This window comes from Podarcis vaucheri (assembly GCF_965113315.1).
Source record: "Podarcis vaucheri genome assembly, chromosome: 5".
Taxonomy (NCBI): domain Eukaryota; kingdom Metazoa; phylum Chordata; class Lepidosauria; order Squamata; family Lacertidae; genus Podarcis; species Podarcis vaucheri.
The window spans coordinates 53,751,213-53,768,508 of record NC_138763.1 but is presented as its reverse complement, the minus strand read 5'-3'; the positions used below and the strand labels follow the sequence as shown (position 1 = coordinate 53,768,508).

General features: G+C 42.8%; 1 protein-coding gene across 6 annotated transcripts in view; it reads right to left on the bottom strand.

Moving 5' to 3' along the window:
• ENO4 (enolase 4) overlaps positions 1–9,881 on the bottom strand; it is a 29,929-nt gene extending 20,048 nt beyond the window's left edge. Inside the window, exons 1-4 of one of the 6 annotated variants that reach the window (XR_014219848.1) lie at positions 9,305–9,881; positions 7,631–7,759; positions 4,344–4,534; positions 3,269–3,411 (exon numbers count right to left, since the gene is read on the bottom strand). Coding sequence is in view for 5 of the 6 variants with exons in the window: in XM_082222673.1 (XP_082078799.1) it covers positions 3,269–3,411; positions 4,344–4,534; positions 7,631–7,759; positions 9,305–9,490 (649 nt within the window). In the remaining variant the exon portion in view is untranslated. The other 5 variants (XM_082222673.1, XM_082222674.1, XM_082222672.1 and 2 more) reach the window with 5 other exon arrangements.
• Between the last annotated feature and the right edge of the window lie 7,415 nt (positions 9,882–17,296).

Sequence of the window (17,296 nt, the reverse complement as noted above, 5' to 3'; positions counted from 1 at the left end):
GTAGTTAAAATATTCCATATAAAAGTTGAAGAGTTGCAAGAAAGAAAAGGGGCTTGAATTAAACTGTAAAATTAACTTTTTTTCTAAAATAATTTCCCCCAAAAGTGTTTAACTTGATACCTTTAATAAAAGCATAGCTTATTCGGGAGCAGGGAATTTGGTCTGAGACCTTGTTATTCAACTCACCCCTGCCAATTTGCTACCAAGCTACATTCACGACTTTGCTACTGGTATAAGAATCCCTATACAGGTGGCGACCATTTACGCATGTCCAATTAGCACTCAACTGCTGACGCACAGGTCTTTTGCACCCAGAAGAGGGAGGAATGGGGGCAGAACAGGGCAGGCTTATGTGTGCTCCGCAGACACGTGCTTTGACCCAGAATACAACAGCTGTGGAAACAGTAATTGCCAGTGCAGTTCTGCATCTAAGAAACCACCTCTCCCCCCTACATCCCATGCTGGTCACTTAGATCTGGGAATAGAGATCTGTTGGTGTTTATAGCAAAGCATGTAAACCATGCTGTTACTTAGGCACATGCTCTGAGAACTGTGGCACCAGTTGTCTGGAATTCATCTTCCACAGATGGGAAACAAGCCTCCATGTTGTCATGTCAAAAACTTTTCACCCAGCCCGTCCCAAATTAGTATATGTCTGCAGTTTTCAATAAATAAAATTTATGTTTTTTTATCTGCTTTATATTTATTTCACTACACCATTTCCACACTACTGAATATAGGAGCAGTTTATAAACCAATTAATTAAATACCACTCCTCCCAATATAGACAGGAGCTGGACCACTTAAAGTGGTCCAACAGAAAGTTGAAGCTGTTGTTTAGTCAGGGAGTCAGAGGAGTCAGAGAAGAATAAACGTCATCCACAGTGGCAATGGTGAGAGGAAGGTGGGGTTGGTTTGGCTGGTTGGCTTGCCTTCTTTCCCTCTCATGATGAAGGCTATAACCCATGCTGTCACACCTAACCTTTAGGCTTAAATCACATCTGTTCTTAGACATAAGAATCTGATATTTTGACCTCTGCAATGAAGGCTTGTTTCAGTCTCGGATAGAACCCTTCTATTTTATTTCCTTTTCTCTTCCATTGCTTATTATTATGCCCTTCATCTACCAGCACCCTTAGATCCAGACTTTCCAAAGAGCGTTTTATATGCACAAAACTTAAGAACCCAGAGTAGATTTTGAAAATTACTTGGCTCTCACTTGGACACCTTAATAATGGCTGGATTTTTGAAGCAAAGAGCTTAGCAACCATAAACTCCCACTGTGACATTTATGTCCTCAAGTCCTCAAATTCTTATCATCCAATGGCTTGCTTTGACTCTAAAATAGGAGCTGGCATCTTTTGAAAATCCAGCACTAGTTGTGGGTGCTGAGTGCCTTTGAAAACCTGACCTTTTAATCCAAGCACTTAACAGAACTTTCGAACAGCAGAACATGAAAGCTGTCAAGTGCAGCTATGGAACTCTATGCAGACACCCAACTTAAGTGTTTGAAGCACATCATATATTTGAAGCACATCATATATTTGATCTTCCTTAGGTCTGGAATGCACAGCAATGAGTGCATTATGAGTGAGGTGTCAGGCATGAAGCAACAGGCTGTTCTCCAAAGTTTCTCAAAAATCACCTTTATTCTCCATAAAATGACAAATTCTACTCTTCAGAAGTTCAACTTCTCTATAACGGCTTCTATTGAGACTACTGAAATTCCAGTAATTAAATATTTTCTCCCAGAAAAGTAAAAATGATTTTGTTATATTTGCTAAGAAATCAAGAATGACAATTAAAATTATCAGTGAGGCAAATGCAGCAATACAAACTTCTGCTACAGTACTACTTTTAAGCAAATTTAACTCTGAGCAGTGTTTTTGGTACAAAATGGGGTGCCAGTACTCATAATCTTCATAAAAATGCCATGGATGCTGGCATAAAATGGCTGTCATGAGCTGCTACAAAAGGGGTGATGGTACTCCATACTGGTGAGTACTGTCAGACAAAAAACACTGCGAGAATCATGAAAGATATGAAATGTTAAAGAGTATACGAATAAGAACACTTTCTTCTTATCATGAACAGGTCACTGCAATTATGCAAAAAGCCAATAAGAGGAGAAACATTCGACACATTTCCCTCGAGTTAAACAGTCAATGGGTGTTGCATCCTTAAGACTCTTGCTCTCAAGGGGTCAGTATGATCTGGATGTTGTTTCCATTAGTGGAACGTTACTGAACGTTACAGATAACAAGTGGCATGGCCCTGGCTGGCAACTAGATCAGCTAGCAGTTCAATTTAAAGCCAAAGGGTGTGGCTAGGAGACACCCTAGCCCCCTTCCACTGTGCTGTTTTCCTGCCCTGCCAGATCAGATCCCATTAAACAAACATAAACTTCACAGCAGGTGTGCTGTTCCATGTTCCTCTATTAAACTGATTCCTAATAAAATGAACAAATCAACATGAGACAACGGAGTGCACATTCACATGTCAAGACAAATAATGCAGTCTGATACTCAGATAAGGCATTGCCCAAGAAAAGAGAGCCAGGTATCCAGATCAAGTGTTTCCCAATCTTTTTCTTTTGTTTTGCCTGTGTGATTCCCATTTTGAAGCATCACATAGCAACAAAGGCAAGCAAGCCACCCACCCACACCTCACTCTACAACTGCCATGACTTTACTTGGGATCATTAAGTCCAGTATGCAGAGTGATATGGGGATATGTTGAAGGGTGGAGAATCCAGGAAAGCATAACAGGTTATATGCAAAAGTATTTATTTATTTATTTATTTCATTTCATTTCATTTTATACCCCTTCCTATAATAATGTGGCTTACTCAAAAACAATAAAAATGCAACATTGATAACATTTCAATAACATTTCATAAAAATGTGATAGCAGAAGCATGCTTTGAACTACCTTCCCTTCCATAAGCTTAGGTAAGAAAGTAAATGTGGGTCTTTATCCCAGAAAGGACTCCTACTTGCAGAATAGAACTTCACCGTGCTCTCCTCCCCAGGTGGCCTCCCAAATCTGTTCTGGGAGTTCCGCCAACCCTCCAGAGAAAGATTTGGGTGGGTGGGTGGGTGGGCAAGGGACATGTAGGAAGAGAAGACGGAGGGGAAGTTCCATTACACAACCAGAAGTTGTAAGAACGGGACAACTTCATTGGATACAAGCCTGAGAGCCATGATACCCATTTGCTAAATAGACCGGGATGCTATCTACTTTATAGATACAAGGTCTATTCTATAACCTGCTTTGTTTGGCTTTTTTTTTCCAGAAGGAGCTGGAGCAGCTGAAGCACCGGAAGCCTCTGCTTCCTGGATTTCTTTCTCTTTCTCCTTTTCAGCTTCCCTTCTTTCTTCATCTGCTTCTGCTTTCTTTGCAAAATATTCACTGTAATAAAAGGAAGCGCAGTAACCGCTGGTTGCTTTAGTACTTCAAGAAACTTCTTGACACACGCAAGTCAGGGTACACTGAAATTTGTTACCTTCACTTCTATAAATAGTAATACATTTCTGATAAAACACATAACACAAAATTAGAGAGGTATTTTGTATTTGCCAGGGGGGGGGTCTTTAACCTCCCCACTCACACTTACCGTGTAGTTTATATTTGCAGAAAATAACTTCTAGGGAGTACATGAACTCAGAGAAACCCAGCACGGGAAAGATGTTTCCTGGTTGCTAGGTAAAAAGGAAGGGCAAACTATGGAGATTCTAAGGACTATTAGAAAATAAGGCAGAAGCAGATAAAGTACATGAAAGGGAAACAGCAACTCTTTCGGACCCAAGGTATTCCCATTGCCTGGTGTCCAAGCAACTCATCTATCACAGCTCTAATTTTACTCCTAGCTATCAGTGGTTTTAGCCCATGAGTAATCATTTCACTAAAATTGCTTAGAAGGGTACCTGCACATTTTGCTTAACTTTCTAGGAGGGCTTAGAGACTTACTTTTTTATTTAAAATAAAATGGCAGCAGGCTCTGACACAGTAAAGTTTTTCATGGGTTCCAGGCTGGTATCCTCCAAGGTAGATGATAATTTTATTTACAGACTAAGCTTAAACTCTATCATAATCTGCCTCCAGACCACCAGACTGTTATGGTTGAAGAACAGCCATTTCAAATCCTCAAGTATGCCACATGCTGGTAAGCACAAGTACAATCCAATACAAGTCTGCTCAAAAGTAAGTCCCACTGAGTCCAAAAGGGCTTACTCTCAAGTATAGAATTGCAGCCTGAATTACAGTCTTGTAAGTGCAACATAATGGATTTTCAAAAGAAATGAATTGCTATATAACATGCAGAATAAATATGTGAAACTTACCCTAGAAGTTCATCAGCTTTATGCTGGTCAGTAGGTTGAAGGCCTATGAACATTTCATTCAGTGATTCATTTATCCATTCAATTGCTATCTTTATAGATTCCTCTCTTTCCCTTTCATCAGCATCAATTGCTTCTGGTGAAGCATTTTCAAGAATTTCAGCATGAGAAGAGATCATGCTGGAACAAATCCTCTGCAGAACAGTATTTAAAAATAGATCCACCATTGAAATTTCACATAATAAACACTACATTGAAATCATTTTGTGCTAAAGGTTTATTTAATCTTTATTTCTGATGTATGGAGAGGGTTACCACTTTCACTGTCGAATGTTATAAACTCCACATGTCAAATCTTTTGACAAGGTATTTAAAAGAATTTTATTGCTAGAGTAGAATTCTTCACAGCTCCTTTCATTTCAATTTTGTTTAGTCCATATGCTTCTTTGACCATGTAAACTACAATGTTTATATGAACTTCTGAATAATGCAAATGCCTCTAGGTTATATTATTAGAAAATCGTAGAGTTGGAAGGGACCCCAATGGTCATCTAGTCCAACCCCCTGCAATACAGGAATCTCAACTAAAGCATCCATAGACATCCAACCTCTGCTTAGAAACCTCCAATGAAGGAGAGTTCACAACCTCCCAAGGGAGACCGCTCCACTGTCAAACAGCTCCTACTGTCAAACAGCTCTTCCTGATGTTAAGTTGGAATCTCCTTTATTGTAATTTGAAGCCATTGGTTCGAGTCCTACAATCCAGAGCATGAGAAAACAAGCTTGCTCTATCTTCCATGTGACAGCTCTTTAGATATTTGAAGATGGCTATCATATCTTCTCTCACTCTCCTCTTTTCCAGCTAAACATACCCAGCTCCTTCAACCATTCCTCATAAGGCTTGGTTTCCAGGCACTTGATCATATTAGTTACCTTCCTCTGCACATGTTCCAGCTTGTCAATATCCCTTGTGGTGCCCAGAATTCTAGGTGTGGTGTGACCAAGGCAGAAGAGAATAGTACTATTACTTCCCTTGATCTGGATACTATACTTCTATTGAAGCATCACACTATTGGTGGTGGTCCACTAAGACCCCAAGATCCTTTTCACATGTACTACTAGTAAGCCAAGTGTCCCCCATCTTATATTTGTGCATTGGTTCTTTCTGGCTAAGTGCAGAACCTTACATTTGTCCCTACTAAAATTCATTTTGTTAGTTTAGACCCAGTTCTCCAATCTGTTAAAGTCATTTTGAATCCTGATTCTGTCTTCTGTGGCATTAGCTACCCCTCCCGGTTTGGTGTCATCTGCAGACTTGATTAGCATCCCCCTCATGGGCGTAGCCACGTTTTTTGTTATGGGGGTCCCAAAAAGTTGTTGAGCTTTTTTGGTGAGATCACGGCTAAAATTCCCCCTAAAAGAGGGCATTACAGGGGGCAAGCTTTTGTTAGGGGGCAGTTAATTGAGTATTTTTTTATGCTTTTCAATAATTTTTGAGGATTATAGGGGGCAGCTCCCCCCCCCCTTGGCTATGCCTATGATTCTTCCCCCCGCCCAATTTCTTCATCAGTTGTTTATAAGGACGCTGAACAACAACGGGCCCAAGACAGAACCCTGCGGCACCCCACTTGTCACTTTTTCCCAGGGTGACGAGGAACCATTAATGAGTACTCTTTGGGTTCGGTCAATCAACCAGCTACAAATCCATCTAACAGTTATTTATCCTTTGATTCTCTATTGAATATACCTTAATATTGAATACACCTTAATATACATTTTTGAAGAGCAAATACACAGAAACACTGGGTGTCTTCTGTCCTTCCACTCATGCCATTTCTGTTACCCAAGTGAGGGATATGTACTCTTTCAAGTGTAAACTTGGGGCTACCCCTCCCATGATCTCAAGTGGCACTCTGTGAGGGGTGGCAAATTTGCATCTAGGTACAGTCCACACCTCCCTGCTTCCTCCATGGAGCAATTCCTTCAGGAATGCAGAAAAGTCCCCCACCCTACCCCCGCACTTTCATTCTCCAGATTATACTTGTTTTCTGGCTTCTTTACTTTCCCTCTCCTTCCCTGCTCTTTCCTTCTCTAGTTCACCCTCCCTTGTTTCTGGCATTCCTGTTTCTCTCTCCTCCCACCCCTGTTATCCATCTGCATTTAGTCCCCCTTGCTTCACCACAGCACTTCTCCTCCCCATTTCACAACATAGTCTTTTCCGTAAATCTATCAAGCCACTAACCCACAGAGTCCTGCTCAAGTGGCACGCTGCGTGTGCAGCTGCGTCCTGATGGACAAGCTCCCAGCTTTGCAAGAGAGCAGCCACGGTTTCCAGTAAGCCATGGTTCAAAGGCAAGACAGAATGGAAAGGCAAGCCAGCAGAATGGAAAGAGGCAGTGGGTTTTGAGGGGGGGTGAGATGAGCCCTATCCCACAACCACAGTACCTTCTCTCCATCCAAAAAGACATTTCAGTTAACAAACAAAAAACAAAAAAACCCTCAAAGAGGATGCAAAGCAGGACTGAAGAGGACTGGCCTGGACCTCAACAGAAAGGCCTAGAGGACTGCATTTGGTCTCTGAGCCTAATATTCCCTGCCCATGCCCTAACCCAGCATTCTTAACAAACCACAATTCCCAGGGGGGTGCCATTTTCTGGTTCACCTCAGGCAGCAAAATGCCTTGGGCCAGCCCTGTGTAGACTTCACTGTTGGGTGTCTCATCCTTATCCTTATCCCTCAACCCTAGTGAAGACATTTTATAAAAAGTCACAGCAGACAAGACCCTTCCAAATTTCAAAAGGGTGATAGTATGATGTCTAATTTGCCCCTAAACTTTTTTTACACTCAGGATCATGGTGTACAGGCAAATGAAACATTACAACTTTCTACCATGCAGTGGTCCTGAAGAAACACTCCACCAAAATTGCTACCAGCCCTAGGACACATTAATTAGATTCTGTTCACATTAATAGCATGAGGGGGGATTTTCATCAAGGAAAAAAAGAAGTATTGGAAACCCTTCTCCAAGCACCATGGTCCCAATCCTGACACACACATAACACACAGCAGCTAGTTAAGGGGGAAAACACCTAGATATGTTAAATGCCTTGACACATTTTAACATCAAACCTACTTTGGGCCTTTTGGTTTCATCATATTGAGACAAAAATTGGCAGGGGTTGACCAGTGTCCATATAAGCTCACGGACAATGTTATTTGCAGGCAGCCCTCAGTCTGGCAGTCAGATATCTCTGGATCAAATAGAGAATTAAGCACATAACAGTTCATACCTTGACACAGTTCCTAACTCGGCATGACACTTCCACTTCTAACGTTGGCCGACCAATCCCATCAAGCACCTTTTTCCCAACTAATTTGGTTATCACTGGAGGCTTTGATAATTCGGAGAAGTAGTTTGCCTGGAAGATAACAATTATAGCACTTATTTCCCATATATTTAAAATGAGATTTCTATTCTCCTAGTACACAGTCGTCTGCAGTGAAACTTTTCCCTGACATTTATCAGACTGCTCATTTAGTAGCTCCTGCACCCATGGCTTGGGATCATACCTATTACCAACAATATTATCTCCTTTCTTTTTAAAATCCTAATGGTACCCTCTTGGCTTGCACTAAATCTTCTGGAGTATGGTAAACTGTAATGATACCAGTTCATCTGCGATGAAGTCAAGGATGGATCACAATAAATTCTTGGATTGTGCCACTGACATTGATTCTGCAGGATCCTAGCCTGCCCTTTGGACTAGCAGGAATTAATACAGGGACCAGCATTTTCCCTGACACACGCTAGTATAGGGCATGCTGCCTGGCAATCAGGAGAAATGATCGATCAGGAAGCACTCCAAAAGGCACTATGATGTTTTGTACTGATGGTTGAATTTCAGAGGTAGAGGTCCACAAATATTGGCAGGTCTTGGTAGCCTGCCCAAATGTGAGCTTGCTATGACATATAATACTATTTCTGCTTCCGATGACATATGGTATCATAAAAAGTATGTTCGCATTTTCTAATTCCCTCTTTTATTACCAATCATTTAAATCACATTTTCTAGTGGGCTTAGTGCATTATAACCCTTGTTTTATTAATATCCGAATTAACACTGAGATTATGTCATAAGATTACCATTTTACCAATGGGAAACAAAGGCAGATCATGACATTTACTGTATATGCTACAGCATATTGTTCGGAGGAAGTTCATAAGATTATACACCATGTAAGTATACTCTGCCAACCTACTGGTATACAGTCATGTGGCATGAATCTCATGAACGTCCTCTTTACAATAGACTTGCAAATTGTACAGGATGAGAACCCTTCTACCTCCTAAGTGTGCCTTGCTCATCGTAATGCAGGTGACAGTACAAATTATACTGATATGTAGTAATGTTAGCATATGCTAACCATTCCCTGCCCAATTTACTGCTATGTTGACCTGCACAGGATTGCTCTGCAAACAAATTTATTATGGCACGGGTTTCATGTACCAGAGTGCACTCTTCACATATGATGATGCAGATTTCAACCCATAAAATAAATATTTTGGTGTTTAAGGTGCTGTCAAGGCTCTCGGTTGTTGTTTACTTAAGCAGTAAATTTGCAGCCACTATATACCCACTTAGCTAGGAGTAACTCTCGTTGGATTGAATGGGGACACACAGGAGCTCAGTGGGACTTGCCTCGGAAATATCATGGAGAAGCTCGCCCTGTAAAGGGCCAAAATACTACCATGCAGATGCACACACCAGGAACACACGACCTGCATTAAGGTCACTGGGAGTTCTGCACTCCCACCCAGCCGGTCCCACACCTAAGGCGTCTCCCGCCGCCCCCCCCCTACTCCCGGTGCGCGTGCGCACCAGGCACACATCGCACCATCCTCCGGTTTGGGCCAAAGGCGCATGCGCAAGCGGGGGGTGCCGTTACACAGGGGTCCGGCTTACCAGGTGCCCGTAGAAGTCCTCTGGGCGCTCGTAGAACATGGCGTTGAGCACCTCCTCCAGGCGCTGCGGCACTTCGTTGCTGCGGTAATACTCCGCAGCCTGGTGTTTGAGATCAGTAATGGTGAACCGCCGCTGCGGCTGCTGCTGCCGCTGCTCGCCCACAGCCCGGTTCCCGCAATACTCCATGTCTCCTCGGAGAGGCGCCGGGGCTCCGTTGCTAGGAGACGGAGCACGCGCGCCTCCCGCCCCGAGATTACCGTGTTCTCGCGGGATCGCGTTCCTCCCGCTTCTCCTCTTCTCCTCAGTTCTTTCCTTCGGGCTTCGGTCGAATAGTTGTGCCGAATAGTTTAGCAGAGCCCATTCGGAATCCGTCAGCCCCGACTTCTGAGGGAGGACCACGACGAGGAGGTTCCTGCTGAGCCCTGTTAACGTCTCCGGCGCGGCGCCGGCTGATTAGGTTCCTCCGGAGATTGAATAAACTTGGGACACGGCGGGTTGTAGCGCCACCTGGTGCCCAAAGGCGGGAAGCGCAGTCGAGTCTTTGTCAGCTCAGCCGGTTCCCTGCCTTCACCTGGGACAGACGCCTCTGTGCGCATGCGTGTGTGAGAGAGAGAGACACCCTCCTGTCATTCCGCTCAGGCTTGTGATTGCATTTTGGTCCGTCCCCGCAACCAATTCTGTGACCTTTTGACCAATTTTTCAACTGCTGTTTTTTGCCTCCGATTCTGTTTTCGTATGTGCGTCGCTTTTCCATTTGCTTGCTCCCTGTGTTGTTTTTCCTAACTTTAAAAAACAAAAAACACTTATTTCCCTTATTTAGCCCTGTTTTCTCTCCCTTGTCTCGGTACTTATTTGTCTGGGACTCATGCCTTCTTTCATCAGTGCTTGCAGCCCAAGCCTTTCATGTCAGGCAGGGAGCAGCCAGAGTTTTTTTCTTTCAACTCCACACTACAGGGAAATCATCAGGAAGTGCCCCCAAACCGCACTGTTGTACCAATGGAGCTGTACCAATGGAGCCCCACTTGGACTTGGGGGCGATGGGGGAGCGGCAGACAAAATGGCAGTTAAGAGCTCTGCACCCAGCTCTGGACATTCTTTGGCTGTTTCTGCTACCACAGCACACAAGTGTGTCCTTGCCTGTTGAAATCTTTTCCAGCTTTGCAGAGGGCACATTATATGGGAGAGCTTCCTGATGTCCTTTCAAGGGGCCTCCTACATGGACAAGTAAGACTCCTTTCAGAGGAGGATACTGCATCCCAAGTGCAAGGGGCCTTGTAGATAGGACATCATCTTCCACCCGTGAATTTTCTGGTTTTACAGCATCCCCTCTAGCTATTACCTTGCTTGCTTCTGCTGCTGGCCAGCCTAACATACCTGGTATTGGGCAGCCTCGTTTATTACCAGCAGCTCAGACACTGCAGTTTTCAACCTGAATAAGGGAATCCTTAATGGGGGGAATTTCCCAGTACCTGCATGTGCTACCCATGCCGGCTGCTCAGCCAGTGCTACCGCCACCTGCAGCTGCTGTCACACAAGCTGTTCTGTCATTCCTCACCATTAGCCATGCAGCCTGAGGCTCATGGGAATTGGACTCCCCACTGATATCTGCAACACCACAGGCTCCCTGTCACTCATTTAGAGACACTGAGCAAGCCAGACAGGTGCCAGCTGGTCCTGCAAGGCTTCTTACCTGCTCTCTTCCTTTGAGTGACACAGCCACCCAGAGGAGGCTCAGTCAGCCCCATGGTCCTTGCTGCAGTTTCCACAAGGAAAGGTGGTCCAAGACAGGAGCAGCCTCAGCATGACCTCTCTTTGTCTCCTGTGCTTTCCCTTTGGGTGGTGAAACAGCCTTGATTAGGCCCAGTGGGTTTAATTCTCCATGCTGCTGAGACTAAAGTACCATATTTTTTGCACCATAACACTCACTTTTTTCTTCCTAAAAAGTAAGGGGAAATGTCTGTGCGTGTTATGGAGGGAATGCTAACGGGTGGCATGCCTACGGATTTTCTTCCTCTAAAAACTACGTGTGTGTTATGGTCAGGTGCGTGTTATAGAGCGAAAAATACGGTAAAAACTAGCATAGTCAGTGGCTTTTACTGCCATTAACTCAGCAGTGCCATTGTATCCAGCCTTGTAGCTAGCAGAGGCCTCGCTCTTGTTTGTTCCTCTTGTCTTTGCACAGCACCACAAGCCACATGTTTCCCCACTAGGCCATCCAGAGGGTGAGAGAGAAGCAGAAGCAAACCCCTCCTGTTCCGGTTGAGTCACTCACATGTGCTAAGCAGCAGCCAACCATACCTGCCTTCATGAAACTCCATTCCATTTCACTTCTGCTGGTTTTCCATTCCCCTGCCCTCCAGTCAGCATCCCATAGCCACTGAATGTGTTCTGGGTTTTTTTGGTATTTTGGAGGTTTCTCACCTTTGGCTTTTTCCTAAATATTTGTTGTCCTTCTGCAAAACCTTTGGGTTTCCTCAGACCTCCTAATATGCCCTTTTATGCAGGGATGGTGTTTTGTCTAAAAAAAAAAGTTTGAAAACAGGAAGCGGTTCACCTGTATCATGAAGGCCCTCCTGCAGCTTAGCTTCCAAAAATGATAAGCGGCCCACTCCAATTTTCCAAAGAAAGGATCAGATTAATAATAATAATAACAACAAATTTTTATTTATATCCCGTCCTCCCCGGCTCAGGGCGGCTAACACCAAATAGAAATCACAATAAAACGTAATAAGAAAAAAAAACAGTTAATTAAAATACAGCTTAAAATGCAGCCTCATTTTAGTAGTAGCCCCTAAATCAAGACCACAAAGGGAGGAAACACCAGGTATTCACCCGAGACAGCTATCCGTGCTGGTCCTACATGGGCCACCCAAAAAGCCAAAGGAAATTTTATATACCAAATCCCATATAAGGTGTCAGAGTGAGTCTAAGCCGAAGGCCAGGCGGAACAGCTCCGTCTTGCAGGCCCTGCGGAAAGATGTCAAATCCCGCAGGGCCCTGGTCTCTTGTGACAGTGTTCCACCATGTCGGGGCCAGTGCTGAAAAGGCCCCGGCACTAGTTGAGACCAATCTAACCTCCTTGAGGCTCGGGACCTCCAAAGTGTTTTTTATGGACCTTAAGGTCCTCTGTGGGACATACCAGGAGAGGTATGATGGTCCTAGGCTGCACAGGGCTTTAAAGATCAAAACCAGTCCCCTAAACCTGACCCTGTACTCCACCGGGAGCCAGTGCAGCTGGTAAAGTACTGGATGAATGTGATCCCATGGCAAGGACCCCATAAGGAGCTGCGCCACAGCATTCTGCACCCGCTGGAGTTTCTGGGTCAGCTTCAAGGGCAGCCCCACGTAGAGTGAGTTACAATAATCAAGCCTGGAGGTGACTGTCACATGGATCACTGTGGCCAGATCAGGGCGAGAGAAATAAGGGACCAACTGCTTAATATGACAGAGATGGAAAAATGCCATCTTTGCCATGGCTGCAACCTGTGCCTCCATAGAAAGGGAGGCGTCAAAGGTTACACCCAAACTCTTGACAGAAGGTGCTGGCACTAATTGAGCCCCTGCAAGAGATGGGAGTTGGATTAGTTGGACAGATTAAGAAAGAAAGTTTCCCACATTGCTATAGGATCTGGCTTCATTCACACATCATAACAAACCATGGTTTATTATACAAACTGCTGTGAGTCTTGGACTCATTTGCTCTTCGCTCTCCTCTAGCAGAGCAACAAAAAGATCAGAAGCTTTCACTTCCAGTTTTGATTGACAAGCTCACTTCATAATTCATGGTTTGAATTTGGCCTATTTTAAACAAACCATAGTTAATAAGGGAGGTTGGGGGAGGTGGGAGACACACCGTGCTCCTTCTGGAGTAGTTTGTCTACCTTTGATCTCCACCCTGCACTCAGCTCTCACCTGTGACTCCTAGAAGCTGTCAGCATGCGACAGTGGCCACATCAGAAATAGCTTTGACTGGCTGGCTAAACAAGGTGAGAGTAGCCAATGGGTCTCAAACCTTCAATGAGCTAGGGACTTCCCTTGAATGTGAAGACCAACTCTGGCAGAGTAAATGAGACCAGTAGTGGGTCCAACAGTCAAGAAGGCAGTTTCTGCAAGTGCTGTAGGGGCTCGTCAACCTGAGAAAGCAGCACATCTAGGAGAAGGAAACCTGTGATCCTAAACCTCCACTGCCTTGCAGTCTCTTTGGGAGAAGAAAAGGCCAAGGAGTAAACCCTACACAAATCTGAAGTGAAGTCCCTCAGAGGGTTGGGTGGTGCCTTGTACGTCTCCTTCTGGCAATTCCTGCAGCCAGTTTGGTCCAAAGACACTGCACTGCTTTCCTTTGAGCCACATCAATGAGGCCGAGAGGGGGTTCTTGTCATCTGGGCAGCCCAGGACCTCCATCACACTGCCCAGGCTTGTACCCCGGGGAGGTCACTTCAGTGCTGCAAGTTAAGAATAAACAGATTTATTTGTTTGTCAGGTTGAGATTAAGTGATGAACTGCAGTTAGTCAAAAACAGAACTATTTGCAGATATCCACAGAGGGATAAGGAAGAGAATACACTTAAACCCAAGGCTCTCTGTGGTTCATTCTCATCATGATAAGCCATGGTTTACTACAATGTTCAAACACAGCCATAACATGTCATTTGTTTTACTCTGTCCCTTTCTACATTTGCTCTTTTGTTCAACTGTGCAAAAAGGTATGCTATAACTGCATTTCAACATTTGAAGCTGTTTATACACATCACAATAAATTAGGCACTGTAATGTTTTCATATGAAAATGGTTAGTTCTTTCTTCTGTGTTGTCATTGAACCTTGATGCATTGCCTTCCGTAGACCATTTACTTGAACTTCTGCTGTCTTAAACATTTCCATCTATAAAATGGGAATAACTTCGTAAGGACTATTTATTGTTGCATACAAGAAGGGCTACAGAAAAATCCAGGGTTATACTTAGTTATTTATGAAGTTTGACAATATTCATAAGCAAGCTTTAAACTGCTCTTTTTTGTATAAACTACTTATTGCAGAAAGCTTTAGGCATAGTTTGGTTAGAGATGTGTTCGGCCTTTTTTATTTTTGAACACAAAATGTACTGTTTCTCAAGACTTCTCAAAGGTTGGTTATGATCTTTATTGCTATAAATTTTCTAGCAAGTACCTCTTAGGATCAAAAAAAGACTCTTTGAGCAACAAAATTGCTGAAGATTACCATCCTGAAAGGGACACAGATTACAGCTTGCAAAATGTCTAGGAAGGATAAAGCAAGCAAAAGCCCCACCTGACTTTACTTCTGTATTTAAAAACCCTTTACTTTTCATGAAAAGAAACATTTCACAATCTAAATGATCACTTTTAGCCTGCAATTTCCCATAAAAACTTTCACTTTGTTTCTTTTTTTCATTTGTAATGTTGTTGAACTAACTGAAAATTGATACACTTAAAATGCTGTTAGCTGTATACTTCCTCAGATCTAAAATCAATGTTTGTGAACCTCCCTCATTGTGTGCTCACTTTGGTGGGCTGGGAAGTAATGAAGAAAAATCTTCACTGAATCATTTTCTTTTCCTTTCACATCCTTTCTGAAATATCACAGTATCTCTCCAGGGAGTTAATCCCTCCTCATGTCTCTGTATTCACCAAAGAAGTTTCTAAATTGAAAAGACATTCCTTAAAGGAGGTGCGATTGTGATTGCAGTGTATTTCTACATCCCATGAGATCTGGCTAAATTGTGGAAAAGTCTCCTGCGACATCACTTTCAGTTCCATATGTCTCCAGATAAAGTGACTGTCTCAAACTTTGGTTAGTTTCATTTCCTCTAAATTGGGTTATCCTTAAATTCCTGCTAGATCCCCAATTCCAATTATGTGGAATTCACATTGAATTGCAGTTTGGAAGGAACTGTTATGCTTCCCATTGGAAATTTCATTTCAAAGTTACATTTTTGATAATGGGGCAGCCAAGCAATCTGAGACTGCCCATGTGTGACAATAATTTCTCCTCTGCCCTCTTCATGCCTTTCCTGGTTCTGGGAGACCAGGGTAGCTTGTCACTGCAGGAGAGGAAAACATCTGTGCCTCTTCACTCATCTCTGCCTCTTGACTTCCCTCATCCCACTCTCCTGCTTCTTCTTCTTCTTCTAGACTTCTCTCTGCCACAGATTCTCCCTGCTCACTAATCCCTGTTTCCTCTTCAGCTTCCAACACCTTCTATTTCCAGTCTTCTCCTTCGGACCACTCATTGTCATCCCACCACCATTCCCCAGGCTCTGAGCCTTCTTCCCTTTAGTATTCCCCAGCTGGTCCCATCCCCCCCACCATCATTCCTCTGTGTCCAACCAGTCCCTGGCACCATTTGATGTTCTCTAGTCAGTTCCGTTTCTTCCCTCCCAGCCAAACTGGTCTGCAAACTCCAATAATTTGCAGGCTGGGGGACTGCACTACTGCTGTCTTCCCCTTTGATGCCTGCATGTGTTTGAGGAAAAGGTGTAACTTCTTACTGTATGACTAGTACCTAGATAGCAGCATTTTGATTCGTTTTCTCAAGAAAATGAAGTTGCACTTAAACTGCACAGAAACCGCTCAAGCCTCACCAGCTACAGAGTAGTCATACCTGTGCTGTTGCATTTAGTGTTCTTTTTAAAAATGATGACTACATAAAATTTATAACATGGGGGTGGTTATAACTTTGCATTAACATAGCATTTCTCCATAAAATGTTATCAGGAGAAAGGGGTATTTAAAGAATATTTTTTCCTGCCAGTTAGTATGAGATGGCCTTCCAGCTTGATTAATGCTCTGGGATACAAAAAAACAACTCAGACATAATTGCTTAGTGTTCAGTACAACTCCCATCACTAACTTCTTAGCTTATGGGAAACCAGCAGCAATTTCCCCCTAATCCATTTGGAGACTGTAGTGTGTACATTTGTATGTGCTGTACAATATAGGTTATTTACATTGTAAGAGAATGATCTCAAGTCTCACTAGGATTCTATTGTACTGACATTATGAAGGAGCTGTTGTAAGCTATCATGTCAAGGCTTACTTAAAGACTTATTAGTTCAAGGATCATTGACACAATAGACTATAATGACTCTCTTGGCAATGTTGTCATTTGTTGCGTTAATGGGCTTGCAGACTATAAGCAATTTACATTTTGTGCATGTGTGTATGTTTCTATATCAACTATTGCTATGCCTATGCAAAACTCATAATTTAATCACAATTTCAAAATAGAAGATCAAGTTTAGCTTAATAGAATGACAAAACTTTTTGACAATGCTATGATGAAATATTAAGATACAAGCAGTAACAAATTTGGATGTTTGGCAAAATCCACGCTGTTTTTTCAGGTGAACTCATGCTACGTTAAGGTAAAGACAATAAAATATTTTGCATCCTGAATTATTCGTACTGTGGTTTTTTAACCAGATGATGTTAATAAATATTCTAAAGGTTTGAATAGCCATTTAAAATAATTGTAGGCTGCAATCAGTCATTTACTTACCTGGGGCCAAGCCCCATAGAACTCAGCAGAGCTTGCTTCTGAGAAGACACACCTAGGATTACAGTTGTGCTTTTTGTAACCTAACTATGATAATATTGAAATTGGTGACTGGAATGAGACTTGATACAAGTCTTAAGATCTCCAATAGACTATTACTTCTGCTGGGAGATGTGGGTTTTCGAGAACATTTTGAATCTAAAGATATTCTGATATCCTAACTCAGTTGAGATATGATTTAGCATATTTGACGCAGTGAACAAAACTTTTAAAAGAAGCATATAATGTTAATTTTGCATGGTGTTAATGTCTCAGTGTTTTCCTTATTCCCCAAATAACTGAAGTTTTTAATAAAGGGAAAAAATAAATGTTTCATTTAAACAAATTGAGAAGTTTACTGGGAAGTTATCTGTACTGGCATCCTTATAGTAAATATTTTAAAATATGACAGTTAAATAATAATAATATTAATAATAATACGG